Consider the following 14,914-nt stretch of genomic DNA (forward strand, 5'->3'; position numbering starts at 1 on the left):
TGAAGCTATTTCCATTCATGAGGTTTTAAATAAATGTACGTTCTAGGGCGACTGCTTGCCAGATACACAGTTGGCATACAATTTTAATCGCTGGATACTTCTGCACCAAAAATTATTTTTTTCGTAAAAGATGCATCTAACATATAAGTTTTTGCAAAAATCAACAAATTTTGCGGTATGTAAGACATTTCATGAACAACTACTTTGTACTGCACGATTGTTCAAATTGATTGAATAACGCTTGATTTTCAGCCAAAAGTTTATGTAATGTTTGAGGAAGGTACATTGTACAATTATTTACAATGTCTGTGACATTATCTATGTTACATTGTCAATGTCTTCAGAAACATTAGCGTCACTTAGTTTTAAGTTAAAATATTTTTTTGATATATGATGAACGTTAGAAGAAACTTGTATTAACTGTTTGAATTCTTTAATGTTTTTTAAAAATAATTAAATTCAAATCTTTAGTTCTATATGCTGCAGAATTCTCTACATATATGCTGATGATCAACTTAAAAAATAAGGAATGTACGGGGTTTATATAGCTCGGATATTGTTATTGTTTAAATAGTCTTTGAAGTATTAATCATAATTTCTTAGAATTGTATATCATAAAAAAAGGGTTCATCTTTTACAATTGTAATGTAATAGGACATCTATGTTTATGTTAGAAATTCCCGGTACAGTTATATTAACACATAGACGATATTAGTCAAAGGAATGATGTTGATGAGATTGAATGCAACATTGCGTCATTTTCTCAGTATATGTATGTAACATGACACTATTTTCAAAACTTGCTTACAACTTCTTTGTAAGCATGATGGCTTTGCCATGGTTGCTACAACATCACAATTTCAGAATTTGCTGACTTTCCACTCAAATTTTTTGTTCCTAACTGTTATTTGCAGTTATAAATTAAATTTTATTTGGAATTATATTTTAATTATACATACACTGTTAGAAATAATCGTAATTTTCATATAAAGGGTACATATTAAGTTTCAAATACTTTCGTGCGTTAAATTGAAATAAATATAAGTACATCTTAAATTTCAAATGTATAGGAAATTTAAGATACTTGTATTTTACGAAGTAGAATAAGAAGCCTGGTCTCCTCCGATGATATTCGCCGAAAATAAGTCCTGTTTTTGTAACTTTAGCCATCATTAAAGATCGAAAAACAGGGGTTATTTTTTATAAGATAAAATTCCATTTTCCGTGAATTACCATAGAAATAATTCTAGCAATAAATGTTAACTTTTCTTAAAAACCTAAATTTTCTACTTTAGTAGAAAAAAAGTATTAGTACGGATTTAACAGAATTAGCGCTTAAGATCCTACGTTCTGCATGTTCGAATTCAGAAGAATTAACCAACATCCAAATGAATTCACGGCCACCAATTCAAACGAAGTAGAGGTTGATTTTGAAGTCTCACAAATTAAAAATAAATTGACAATCTCATGAATGAATCCGTGACTGACGCATTGGAAAGAATTCGCTGCCTTAAACTTGTTCGCCTCATTTGCGTGAACAGAAAATTGAAAACTTCAATACCCGCTACTTAAATTTACAGAAATTGCCACGCTGTTCTAATTCGTATCAATTCTTTCTTTTTTGCTGTTCTACATGCGTAATGAATTGCTTGTATTTAGAGATATTTTTGAAAGAAATTGACCACTATACGTCATTTTTTCAGTATGAACAAGAGATGAATAGAAAAATGCTAAAAAATCATTCTGGTTTACAATATTTTTGTAAGATTTAGAAAATAAAAAGACTTTATGGATTGGCGCAATCTGTATTACCACCCCGCTGGTGAACTGTATATTAAATTTAAAATACATGCTTACGAAAGTTAAATTATAGTTATAATTTAGATAAATCAAAAAATTTCCCTGAATGTTCCAGGTTTTTCCTGACATTCCCCGGCTATCATTTCCAAGAGAGAAAATAGATTTCGTTCAGACCCAAATATCTCTTCTATAAAAGTTTTGATCTGAAATAGGCAGAACAAGCGCACTTTATCTGCCCGCGAAGCGGCAGTAAAATATCACTTTATTGTACTTAGACGAGCGGCACGCAAAGTGAGAGCAAGGAGGAAGAAGTGAGTGAGTAGTGAAAGAAAAGAACGGAATATTATATCGGGAAGTTTGAAAGATAATGTTTCCTTTCGTGTAAAGTGTTTTTTAGTTGTAAGAAGATCAACGATAAGCCGGGAAAAGTACTAAGCTGTCTTGTCCGACATTTATTTAGTGTTTTACCGCTATTGGATCGGCAGTTCTGTTCCTTTTCTTTTTTATACTTTTTTATTGTATTTCAGTCAAGAGAGCGTAATACCTATTCCACAATGTTTATTCAAAAATATAAATTAGTTAGTTTCCGTTATTTTTTGCGAAGTTCAATTAGGCCCAAGTCAATAGTTAAAATTAAGCAAAATGAGCGGGTTGTTTGCGGTACTCAATCAATGAAACATTTTGTTCAAAATGAGGAGCGGTAAATTTCTCTATCGATAGAACGGCCTATCGAATATTTCAGTCTTATTTAATTTAAAATTGAAGTAATGAAATTTCGTGAATTTAGAATTTTATTCATTATAAAAAATATGATATTTTGTTACAAATAGAGCGGCATTACCTACTATGTCAATTTAAGGTTTAGTCTTTTTGAGAATTTCTTCATAGCTTGTTCAACTTTTATTATCTACTATAATAATGTCGATTTTCATTGAAGCAAAAAAGCCGTCTATTTCTCTTTCTCTCTCTCACTTAGGGGTTCTATACATGACTAAAATTTCTAGGTTTTAACTTTTTTTTTATTATCCACACCACTACCTAAAGGATGCTGGGCTAGGCGGGGAGCAAGGGACAAGCAATCGAGTCCATTGGTTTTGTTTTGTACTATCTCTTCTGGGTGGTGTTAAGCATATATGGCGTAATAACTTAAAAAAATATTACTCTTTCCATTCATATCAGTTTAATCTCAAAATATAATTCCGTGAATTTCATTGACAGAAGAGTTATGATCCTTAGATGTATCAGAAGACGGAGTTTGTCCTTGCAAAAATTTCTCACGCCAACTATCACAAATAAAATAGTTTTTTGTAATAAATTGAAATATTTCGAGAATACTTTCGGGAGCAGGCCTACCATTTTTTTAAAATATTACTCTAGCCAGACATGCCAAAAGGGTTTATAACATTTTTTAAGTACAGGCATTTGTCAAAAATGTATCCAGATACGGATGAACTGAAAAAACAAGTATTTTAATTCGTTCCAATGATAGGGTTACAGACTTCCTGGTTTTTCGAGACATGTCCTTGTTTTGCGCCATCTGTCATTCGAAAACTATGAAAATGGCCTGGTTTTTAAATAACTAGATTTTTTCAATTTAATGTATTTGAACAGCAGTGGCGAATTGTAGGCAAATTGCGAGATTATTTTTTCCTTGCTAAAATCCCGCTCAAGCGATGAACGTAACCGACAATCAGTGAAAACTGTTCAAAACCTTTGTAGACGAGAATATATTTTTAACGAATCCCGCATAAATTGTACATAAAATGGGTCCCATTCGATTTTGATTAAGCTTTGTAAAATTGAGTTCTCATCGTCTCAGCCAAAAGTGCGAATTAGCACAAAGTCCACAAATGGACAGTTTTCAAGTTACAGAGGGTGAAACATCGAATCACTATAACAAATTTAGGCCAATATCTTGAAAAGTGCAGGTCAGGGAAAAAAACGTTCCGTATGGCAATTATTGGGCTCTGACGAGAAAATTCAACCGAAGTCATTAACTTAAGACTCAGGTGCTTTTCAAAGTCATTTAAGATGAAATTGTCGTTTGTTGCTATTTCTCAGCCAATAAAGACAAGATATCGACAGAAAATCAATATATAGCTAATGAAGGAAAGATATGAGCATGTATTAAGTCAAGTCAATATTCAGTCATTGAAGGAAGACATGAGCAGCATCGTATTCTTGGAATCATCGGTTCATTCCGTCAGCGTCCCTTACGAATTCATAATGTAATATAGCAGCATCATTATTGCGGTGGTCAGAAAAGTATGGACCTTGGATGTCGAGAATGTAACCATCTGGTGCAACTATTAATACAGGTTTTACCAAGTGCCTTCTTTTGTGAACACCAAATGGCTGTCGCAGAGCTCTGGAGTTACTGCCCTTATGAGTATAAAAGTATGAAAGATCAATACTTGTTTTTGCTATTCTTTTGTTTCTTCTCGTTGGCGATTGCCTTCAAAGTACATATTCCCGCCACTACGGAACAGTATGCTACACTTGACGTTATTATTCTTGTGTTTCTTACATTTCAACCATTTAACTTCACTGTTGATTACACCTTAAAACCACTACGTCACATAGTCAGTGTAATTTTGTTTTATAGAATTACTATATTTTCTATACTGAAACAATTCCTGATTCAATACTCGCATTACATGATTGTAAATATTTTATCATAATGACATATAGATATGTCATATGTTATTATTTTTGTGACGGGCGATTAGCCTCACGTCTCATGACTCGAATCGATGGGGATGAGAATGCTGGCAAAGGGGAAAACTTTATACACCGACGAGATGGATTTCAAGGACCCTCATTGGAAATTACACATCTGACAAAATATGCACTAATTTCAATCAATCGATTCGTTACGAAATAGAAATAGCAGTTTACTTATCTGCAATTCCGTTTATTTTATGCAATATCCACATGCCGGATAACGTAAGATTATCCCTGCATCATCTGTATGATCAAGTTTTAACTCTGCAGCCACCTTCACAGAGCTAACGTTTTATTAACAGGCCATACGTAATTATGGTCCCCCTGCTACAAGCTTTTTTGCCACGAATTTTTATTTTCTTTATAAATCAGAATAGACTTGCTGACCAAAATAACCTTTCTGACATTGAATTTGAATGTCTTTGTCCTGTAACCAAAGACAAGTTCCGAGAATTGTTCACTTTTTGTGATAGAATTCCCTGTGAAGGTGGTTTTAAGTACGTTTAAAAGAAGGAACTTCAGATGTTTTTATGTAAACGGCACCAAGGTCTATTGGATGCTTTTCTCAAGGTCCTTTTGCGATATTCAATGAGACAGGTAGTTAGTTTATTCGCGGTCAAACAATCCTTATTGCAACTTTTTGTGCCTAAAAACAGCGGATTTGACGCACTCATGAGTGAGGACTAAATTGCCATGCATATAACAGCTTTTGATAATTAATTATATAATCCGAAACCACAAATTCGTTGAGTTATCGCGTGTATTTATGGCACATAATTTTATACTCATGAGATTAGTAACTGCTAAGCTCTGCGATAGTCATTTTATGTTCACAAAGGACGGCACTTGGTCAAACCTGTATTATTAGTTTGAACGGATGTTTAAATTCTTATTATCCAGCAGCCATACTTTTCTGAGAGTCGTAATAAGGATGCTGCTATATTACAACATTAATCCGCAAGATACGCTGACAGCATGTACAGTTGGTTCCAAGAAGATGGTACTGTCATTGTTGATAGGGGATAACGGGATGCCACTAATGTTCTGCCGCGTTTGGATATTACGTGGAAAATGTCAGCTCTTCCACCACATCAGCATGAAATTAAGACAGAAGATGCTAGAGAATCTCGCCAGTGACAAAATGTAGGTGGATTGTCAAAGCTAGGAGTGGACAAATCATATCAATTTTCAAATTCTTTCAGCAAGTTGTACAGATACAATACGTTTCTAAATTACGCGATTTTTGTCGAAAAGCTGGAGCTATCAGCAACCGATACCGGCCTTTAATTGCCATGAAAGATGCTGATGCAGAAATGGCCAATGAATTACTTGAAAAATCTAAGGAAACGAATGTCGTACAAGCACTAGTTGTGGCAGAAAACTTAAGAAAAAAACGCCCAGCGATGGGTTCAATTAGATGCGGGCCAATTAATATATTCCCCAGTCCTGACTCTTGAATTCTTAAGAATACTCACGGTTGAGATTTATCAAGTTAAACTCGCACATTCTGACGTGCAAGACAAACTGCGAGGAGATAAGGACGAGTTATTCCAAATTGAGATGCTAAGAGGGGATAATCGAGTACCCCAACCAGGATTCATAACTATCACAGTTTTTTTCTTGATTTCCTAACGCGTATAAGCATCAATTTAAAATAGCTTATAGACCGGATAATGACCATGACAATGATGACAATGATGACAATGATGATAATGATGACGTCTGCCATCAAGAAAGAATTCGTAATTCATCACACAAACTAATTTATACCATTAATGATGCCATAAGTCCTGCTCATGACATGCCTTCATTGGCTGAATATTGACTAACTCTTGTCTATCGCTTGCCTTCATTGGATAGATATTGACAACATCTTGCTCACGTCGTGCCTTCAATGGCTGTATATTGACAAAGTCTTGCTCGTTTGTGGCCTTAATTAGCTAGATATTGACAATAAACTGCTTATTTCTTGCCTTCATTGGCCAGATATTGAAAAAGTCATGCACATGTATTGCCTTTATTGGCTAGATATTGACAACATCGTGCTAATGTCTTTTCTTCATTGTCGGGATATTGACTAAATCCTGCTCATGTCATGCCTTCATTGGCTGAATTTTGACTAACTCTTGTATATCGTTTGCCTTCATTGGCTAGATATTGACAACATCCTGCTCATGTCGTGCCTCCATTCGCTGTATATTGACAAAGTCTTGCTAATTTCTTGCCTTAATTGGCTAAATATTGACAACATCCTACTCATTTCTTGCATTTATTGTCTGGATATTGCCAAAGCAATGTTCAAGTCTTGCCTTCATTGGCTGGATATTTACTAAGTCCTGCTCATGTCTTGCCTTTACTGTCTATATATTGACGAAGTTATGCTCATATCTTGCCTTTATTAGCTATATATCGATGTAATGTTCATATATTATCTTTATTGGTTGAATATTAGCAAGAAACGAGAAGTTCATCTGCAATTATCTTGAAAAATGAACTTTGTCTTAAGGTCATGACTTCTTTTGCGTTTCCTCGTCAGAGCGTAATAACTTTCACAGTGATCATTTCTTTCGCTGGCCTGCAGATTTGAAGATTTTGGCCAATGTTTGTTACAATGCTTCGATGTTTAACCCTCTAACTCAAAAACTGTCCATTTTTGGTCTTTGCGCCCATTCACACTTTTGATCGAGAGGATGGAAACTACAATTTCACCAAATTTAAGAATAACACGGCCCTTCAATTTTTTTTGTGTGCGAATAATACAGCACCTAGTGTTTCCGAATTAATTTTTCATGCTGAGCATAAATCTAGGTTCAAAAACTCCTCATCATCTCACGTTTTTGAGAAAATAAGTGTTATTACCCCTAAAAACGGCGTTTTTACTCATTTTTTAAAAATTGTATAACTGAACCAGGACCTGCTACAAACTTCGCTAATATCAGAAATTAAAGGATAATGCAAGCCTTTCAAATCATTTCTATGATACATGATTTTCATACGCCTTTAGAGCGGGGGGGGGGGGGTGTTTTTGTCTAGGGGTGGAGAAAGAAAATAAAAACAAGAAGGATTTTACATACTTACATTAACACCCAGGCATAATAAAATGTGCACTGCTCTTGAATATTTTAAGAGTCGCTGATTACGAATATGCAGTTAGGTTTTAAAAAATCAAAATGGCGTATGTATGTTAAAATCCTTTCCGTATTTTGGTTTCTTCCTCCACCCCTAGACAAAAAAATTCCCCGATCGAAGGCGCATGCGATTAATTTGGCATACGGTTCATTTAAAAGGGCTTGCTTCAGCCTTGAAATTCCTGATATTAGCAAAGTTTGTAGCACGCCATGGTTCAACTCTGCACTATTTCAAAAATAACGTGATGGGAAGTTTTTAAATTCAGATTCGTTTTCAGAAGGAAAAATTCATTCGGAAACAATAGGTGCTATCTTATTTGCAAAACCCATGTAGGACAGTCTAATCGATGCTGTAAGCTCTCGAATTTCCTCTAGTTTAATTTGGGTGTTGAAAATTTTGCTCTAAAATTCAATTGGGCATGTCAGTCTACGAAAACACAATTTTTGGAAGTTTTTCCAAAAATATCTCTGGGGCGTACGGATTTTACTTCTAGAAAACTTGGGATTTTGATCAGAACCCCTTAATAAATCTCTTTAGCAAAAAAACGCACATTACCTACTTAATCCGGTGAAAAGACTTTTTTCGTTGATTCTTTAATTTAGAGCATTAAACATAAGAACGTGGATTTATAATTTTCGAATTGTATCTGTATCTTTCAAATCTATAATTTATCAAAGTTAAAAATTCAAAATTTTGCAGTTTATCTGCATTTTGTTTAAACTTGGTTTAATTGGAAAGTAGAAGTAGCTTTCATTTCATTTAATTTTATTTTTATTACTCTAAATGAAAAAATGTTTGGCTTCAGAGATTTCGAATTTTTAAATATTCTTCACCATAAAAAATATTTTCGAACCCAGAGAAAACCGGGAAATGACCGGGAATTTGTTTCTTCAATTAAAATGGCCACACTAATAGATGTGCATACCACCTTGTTCAAAAAGTTTTAAAACTTTATTTTAAAAATAAAATCCTAAAACTTTTTGATCAAGGTGGTACATACTTAAAAATCGGTACTTGGATAATGTTTGATTTTCAAGCACAAACATTTTTACGTTAATTATGATAATACCAAATTAAAATTGCAAAAATACAAAACAAAAATAGTTTTTAAGTCGAAACTGCAACAGAAATACATCATACGGCCCTAATTGTTTATGATAAAGAGAGTCCCGAGATATTAAGAAGGCCAGTGAGGGTATCCCTCAGATGACCACTCTAGCGGGACAGCAGTATACCGGATTCACATTTGAACACCTTTGTTAAAGAGTCTGTTTTCTGGTTAAAGAATAAGATTAATTGTTTAAGTTGTAAATATATTTCTTACACTGAAGATTTAAATGTTTTTTTCTAAATCCTTTTTTTTTCATTGCGAATACATATTAAGGGAAAAATCTTCCGTATTTCAGTGTATGGAATTCCATTCATACATAATCTGTCATACCCTGTGCTCCAAGCTGTACAATATTAAGAGCACAAGAAAACGAACATAATTTGTATCTACCGCAAAGAAAATGTTAACTGCCAACTGTAGTATAATGTCTGACGGCTTTATCTTGTAAATTCTTGCGATTACTACGTGTCTTCCAAAGCGCTCGTCTTCGGATAGATAATTCTAGAGTTTTACTGCATTGATTTACTAAAATAACCGGGATTTAAAAAAAACAAACTCTTAAATTCTTTACTAATTTTTCAGATTAGCTAAACGCGATACGAAGAAGCATCGAGGAAACGTAACATTATAAAATTAATATAATAAAAGTGAGAAACACAGTCACTTCCCATAAGGAACAAGACCTTCTGGGGAATCAATGTGGCTACCGTTACAGCTTTTGGCGGTGCAGGAAAGATAAATAACTCCTAAGTGCGATATTAGTGATTCTATTATTTATTTTACTAGATTTGTTACAATGATTAATTAGATCTAACTTTTATTGCTTAACATTTACATAAGATATAATTTTTATCAATTTATTAGATAATTATCAACCTAATCATTGCAAATTTATCATGTCAGACCAAGAAATGTAAATCATTTTTAATTTATGGTATCTATTTGTTATTCTCATGATGAATTGATAATTGAATGTTTTTCAAAAAGTAATTTCCTCAAATTCGTTTGACACAATCATGATATAAAAATAGACAATACGAACTCCAAAGTCAACTGCACTCTCTGACGCACTATTACACTATTCCCCACAGCAATGTCATTCATATATCTCGATCAGCAATGACCAGTTTAGTAAACAATAGAAGTGCTTCATATTTTAAATAACTTATTAAAAGTCAGGGGCGAATACCTTATTGAGACCTCCACAGAGCCATACAATTTAAAATGCCTTATATTTCAAATCCTTTTCGAACATAAGTAAAAAATGTTTGATTGAAAAGAGTGCTCTACGCTTCACCGAGATATGAGTCGTAAAAGGTATGTTTTTTATTATGCTAGAAAAGAAATTGAAATTAAACAAATGTTTTCAATTTTGTGACAACCTGATGACTAGAAGATTTCTGCTCCTGATTCTCTAATTAAAATAAATTTCTACAAATCTATAAAAATGTTGCTTTTGTGGTTTTAATATATTCTTTTATGCGAGATATGAGTTGCTCTCTGCTGATACAACATTTATTAAAATTTAGAAATTTTGAAAAATTTTCATGCTTCCATGAGGCCTCAATCAGGTCGCTCTATGATTTTTTATAATGAAATTAAAATATGCAATATATTTAATGTGTACCCTCCAGTTTACATAAAAATCTGTCAGCTTGTCAGGTTTTCATAGATTTTTCACCTATTAACAAAATGGCACTCTCTCTCTTAGTGTATGCCCTACTTTACTGAGGCCCGAATACCACCCAGGAAAATTAGCAGGGCAGTGGGCAGGGATCAGTTTAAATGTTTGCACGAAATATATCTGCTATTAATAAAAATTAAATGTTAAATATTGTTAAAATTTTTGTTTTCCTACCTTCTCTCGTTTGTGCTTTGGTACAGGAGGTTTTCTAGGTTTCAGAGGTGTAAAAGTGGGAACTGATCTGCTTGTAGTAGTTGTAGATGGACTACTCGTTGTAGAAGTACTTGAAGCTACAAAAACACTTCCTTTGGTTACCATATAGGATGGTAATGTGTCTAGAAATGATAAAACATGTCATTATTACGGTATAGTATACTTTTCAGTAATCAGAACCTTTTAACTCCGACCCAGGGTATGTTCGAAGAAAATGTTAACCGTGTCTGATGCGGAATTCGCTTCCGTAACTTGATCAAAAAAGTCATTAAAGTTAGCATCCATGTAGAAATGTTGTGTTCAGTCTAATCGGACCCAAGTTTGGCAAAGCTAGGCTCTAGCCTTGTGATCATGCCTGTGTCAAGCTTGTTATCGATTCCGCGCCATTTGATTTTTTGGAAGGTTTGTTTTTCTTTTACAAAAAAATTATGAAATCTAAAACCATTTGCTTATATGTATCACATATCTTGTTACTCTTCTTTCGTATAAACTTCATTCAATTTTAGGAAAGTTTTCATCAGAACGTCAAGTTGAAAAAAAAACTGATCATCGAGTGTCAAGCACGGAAGCTTTTGGCGTGGAAAATCTGAAAGAAAACTTTATTCACACTAGCCACGATGTTCTTTTCTAACACGTCCGTCTCCTTGCAGGTTGAAAATATCGACGATCAGTTTAAGCCAATCATGAAAAAGTTGCAAAACATTAAAAACACCAAAACTATGCCACTGATTGACACTCACTTATCGCTCTGTTAGCCTCGACGTTCGGGCTACTTCACAAGTATTCGGTTCGCGTCGCGTCCACAAACAGATTTGTCACGGTTGGCGCGCTAATTTAAAATAATAAAATGCGTAAATCAACTGTTTACATCAAATAATGATTGGAAAGCTATTAAAAATAATGTTGTTATCACATTGATTTGCATATTCCTTTATTTTAAATAAGTCCACCAACGGTAACCAATCCTGTTGTCGACGCTACGCGTGTGTAGTGTGAAAGAATAGACGAATTAAGAGGGCTGATATCCAGCCGGGATCGTGCTCTAGTCACTAGGAAATATAAACTAGATCCAGTTTGGGGGCCCCCGGTCCGGCCCAAGCTGGAAAACTGGAAGCAACTTGGCGATTTCTACGCCGGCACTTTGCAATTGACCCCATATATAGATGACCCTTATGATTAGCAGCGGATACTGCATTGTTTGAGAGCACGCTTCAATTATTATTTCGCGCTTAATTTCGTTTAAATACTTATATACTGGAATCTGCAAAAGAGAGGCCCACTTTATTTGCATAGAGTTATGTAAGAGGCTAAAAACCGATTCCATATGCGACATTTTAGGGTTATAGCAAACTTTCTAGGTTAACAAGATTTGGAGGCACATATGAAGTTAGAGCTTCGAAAGGCCCATTCAGAGTTAAAATATACTATATTTTACTCACTTGAGGAGCATATTTATAATATCACCAGATAGACTTTCATAAACTTTGAAACAATTTTTCCAATAAAAAACTAAAAAATTCTATTTCCACCATTTTTTACCAAAACATCTTTATTTTACTCATTTTATTAACAAAAACACTATCCGTTTTCCATATAACACTGATCTTTTGACTACTGCTGACCCTTAGAATATACCCTGCTTAAATCCAAGTTGAAATCGTTTCCTAATAGTTCGAGTCTGGACCAGTCCCTTAATATTTTTTTACTCAAAGGTTTGAAACCAAACTTTTTCAAATTTGGTACTGCCCTACACAGGCGTGTACCCTCTAAATCCCTAAAAGTCCGGAGGGACTAAAATCTCCAATCTACTGCGTGAATTATTAGTCTTATTATTATAATTTATTTGAGGTATAGTAATGCCAGTAGAACTATTAACTTGAGATAATACATAATTCATTTAAGAAGATATTTAAGAATAAAGCTTTACTATTATGATTAAATTACTTACTGTCAACACCACCAACACAATGATGAAGGCACTCAGTTTCGGAGTGAAATCTATTTTCGTTTCCTAAGCACCCACCATAGAGAAAAGTTCTGCATTTTCCTTCCGTTAAGTTGTAAGTCCACTTATGAATGAAATGTTTGCAAGGCCCGGTTTCCGTTTTAAGTAAACACCTGTTAGGTAAGCTTCTTTTTGTGGTAAAGGGTTTAGATTCCTCTAGTTCATCCACTTCTAGAGAAACTGTTTGACTGGCGATTCTCAATCCCAGTAGATTCGCTAGAACGAGTATCCTTAGGCCAAATATGTTGAGATGGATCATTGTGCTTTGTTTGCTGAAAGCAAACATATTCTCACTTAAATTTTCTCATTTTTTTTCATATTGAAGTTTTTTGTATTACTATATAGAGAAAAGAATTCTGAAGGCTAGTAATAAAATTGACATGTTTTTTATTGTAAGAATATTTGATAAGAATTCCCAACAATCAAGAAAATGGTTAACATACCTATCGTTAAAATAATCATTTAAATGCAAATAAAACATTCAATAAATGTAGATTAGCCAGGTTGATTTTGCATATAGAGTCCTCACGCAGACATTCACAGCTATTCTAGAACATTCTATGGTTCGTGTGAAAATCCTGTTGATGGCTATTATTATTATTGTTACACTCAACATACAAAAACGAAACTCTGAATCTAAAACTGTACTAGCTTCCCCAGGTGAAAAATTATATATACTTTATATATAGTAGAAAAATCACTGATATTTTTTATTTGTATTATGCAGACAAATTTATCAAAGAAATGCGTATGATTTGTCCAAAACATTTTTCTCGTTTCGCGATAGATGGCACTGTAATCGACGAAATTCAATTTTTCTTTATTTTACTGTTACTGAGAATGCACACTTACGATTCTGCAATACTCGAATTTAGTCTTAAAACAAACTACTACTTTTAGCCTAACCCAGGAACAACGACGTGGACGTGGCAGTTTTCTGTTCCCTTCGGGGTACATGATTAACGAGAGTTCCCTTGCCTACCACGATTCGGGGTGCTTGTGGGGCCTCTCGCCCACAAAAATAAATCTGATGAAGTAAAATCTGGCGATCTTGCGAGCCAATTTATCGGACCGCTTTTAACAATCCAGCGACCATTGAAATCACGATCAAGAACTTCTCGTGCTACCGCTGAATAGTGTGCAGGAAAACTATCAAGTTGAAACCACATGTTCTGCCGTATTTATAAGCTCAAGTCTTCAAGCAATATTGGAAGTTCATTTTCCAAAATTTCTTTATATTTTGGACCATTTAAGCTGCCTTTGATAATCTAGGGACAGACCAATTTCTTGCCAATTATTCCACACTATACGTTGACAGTCCATGGATGCTGGTGTTCGACTTCACGAAGCCACTGCGGATTTTCAATACTCAAGTAGAACGTGTTGTATTGATTAACTATTCCCTGGTTCGTAAAAGACAATTAGACATAACGAAAAAAGTAGGGATTTTGTTGTATTTGTTCACGTGCCCACTGACAAAAAGCTACCCGATTTCGGAAATAAACGCCATGAAGTTCTTGATGTAAAGAGACATGATACCGACGAAATTTATTACGTTTCAAAATTTTCCAAATACTGCTCTGGAACACTCCGGAATCACAAGCAAATTCTCGTTTATTAACGTGAGGATTATTGGCGACTGCAGCTAATACAGCAATTTCATTATTTTCTCCAGTGACTGTCAATTATCAAGATGTCTTCCAGCTTCTCCATACACCAGCACCATTTCAATTTTTTCTCGTACGGTTAGATACTATATTGTAAAGTAGTATTCGGAATAATCTTTGATCTAACTAAAATGAGTGTTGTCTTAAATGTATTTTTTCTAATATACTGTATTTAAGAAATGAAAAAAGTAAACACTTTCGCAATACTTCGAAAGTCTCCGCTGACCTCAACCTACAATTATGCCAGAGCTCAAATTTAGAAATATTCAGGAAACACAGTTAATGTAAATGTATTACTTAATAATTACTTCTCAAGAACGAGATCCAAAGCTCTATTGCCCTGATTTTTAACCGACTTCAAAAAGAAGAAGGTCCTACCTATGTTCGTCGCTATGTATTTTTTTTGTACGAGTTTTTATTGCCCTCGTTCAACGATTCTGCAGCGATTTTAAAAATTATTTTTTTCCGTGGTCAGTCATGTCACAATAAAAAGGTGTATTTTTTATTGTTAGTGTACTACAGAATCGTAAGCGAGCATTCTCAGTAATAGCAAAATTCAGAAAAATTGAATTTCGTCGATT

General features: G+C 34.1%; 1 protein-coding gene across 1 annotated transcript in view; it reads right to left on the minus strand.

Annotated features, from left to right (window-relative positions):
- The window catches only part of LOC117174188, a 1,286,801-nt gene that overhangs the window by 718,822 nt on the left and 553,065 nt on the right, over window positions 1–14,914 (minus strand). The window contains exons 5-6 of the mRNA XM_033363042.1: window positions 12,610–12,938; window positions 10,623–10,783 (exon numbers count right to left, since the gene is read on the minus strand). Of these exons, the coding sequence (XP_033218933.1) occupies window positions 10,623–10,783; window positions 12,610–12,938 (490 nt within the window). The remainder of the gene's footprint in view (window positions 1–10,622; window positions 10,784–12,609; window positions 12,939–14,914) is intronic.

The sequence above is a fragment of the Belonocnema kinseyi genome, chromosome 6 (genome assembly GCF_010883055.1).
Source record: "Belonocnema kinseyi isolate 2016_QV_RU_SX_M_011 chromosome 6, B_treatae_v1, whole genome shotgun sequence".
In the NCBI taxonomy this organism is placed as follows: Eukaryota; Metazoa; Arthropoda; class Insecta; order Hymenoptera; family Cynipidae; genus Belonocnema; species Belonocnema kinseyi.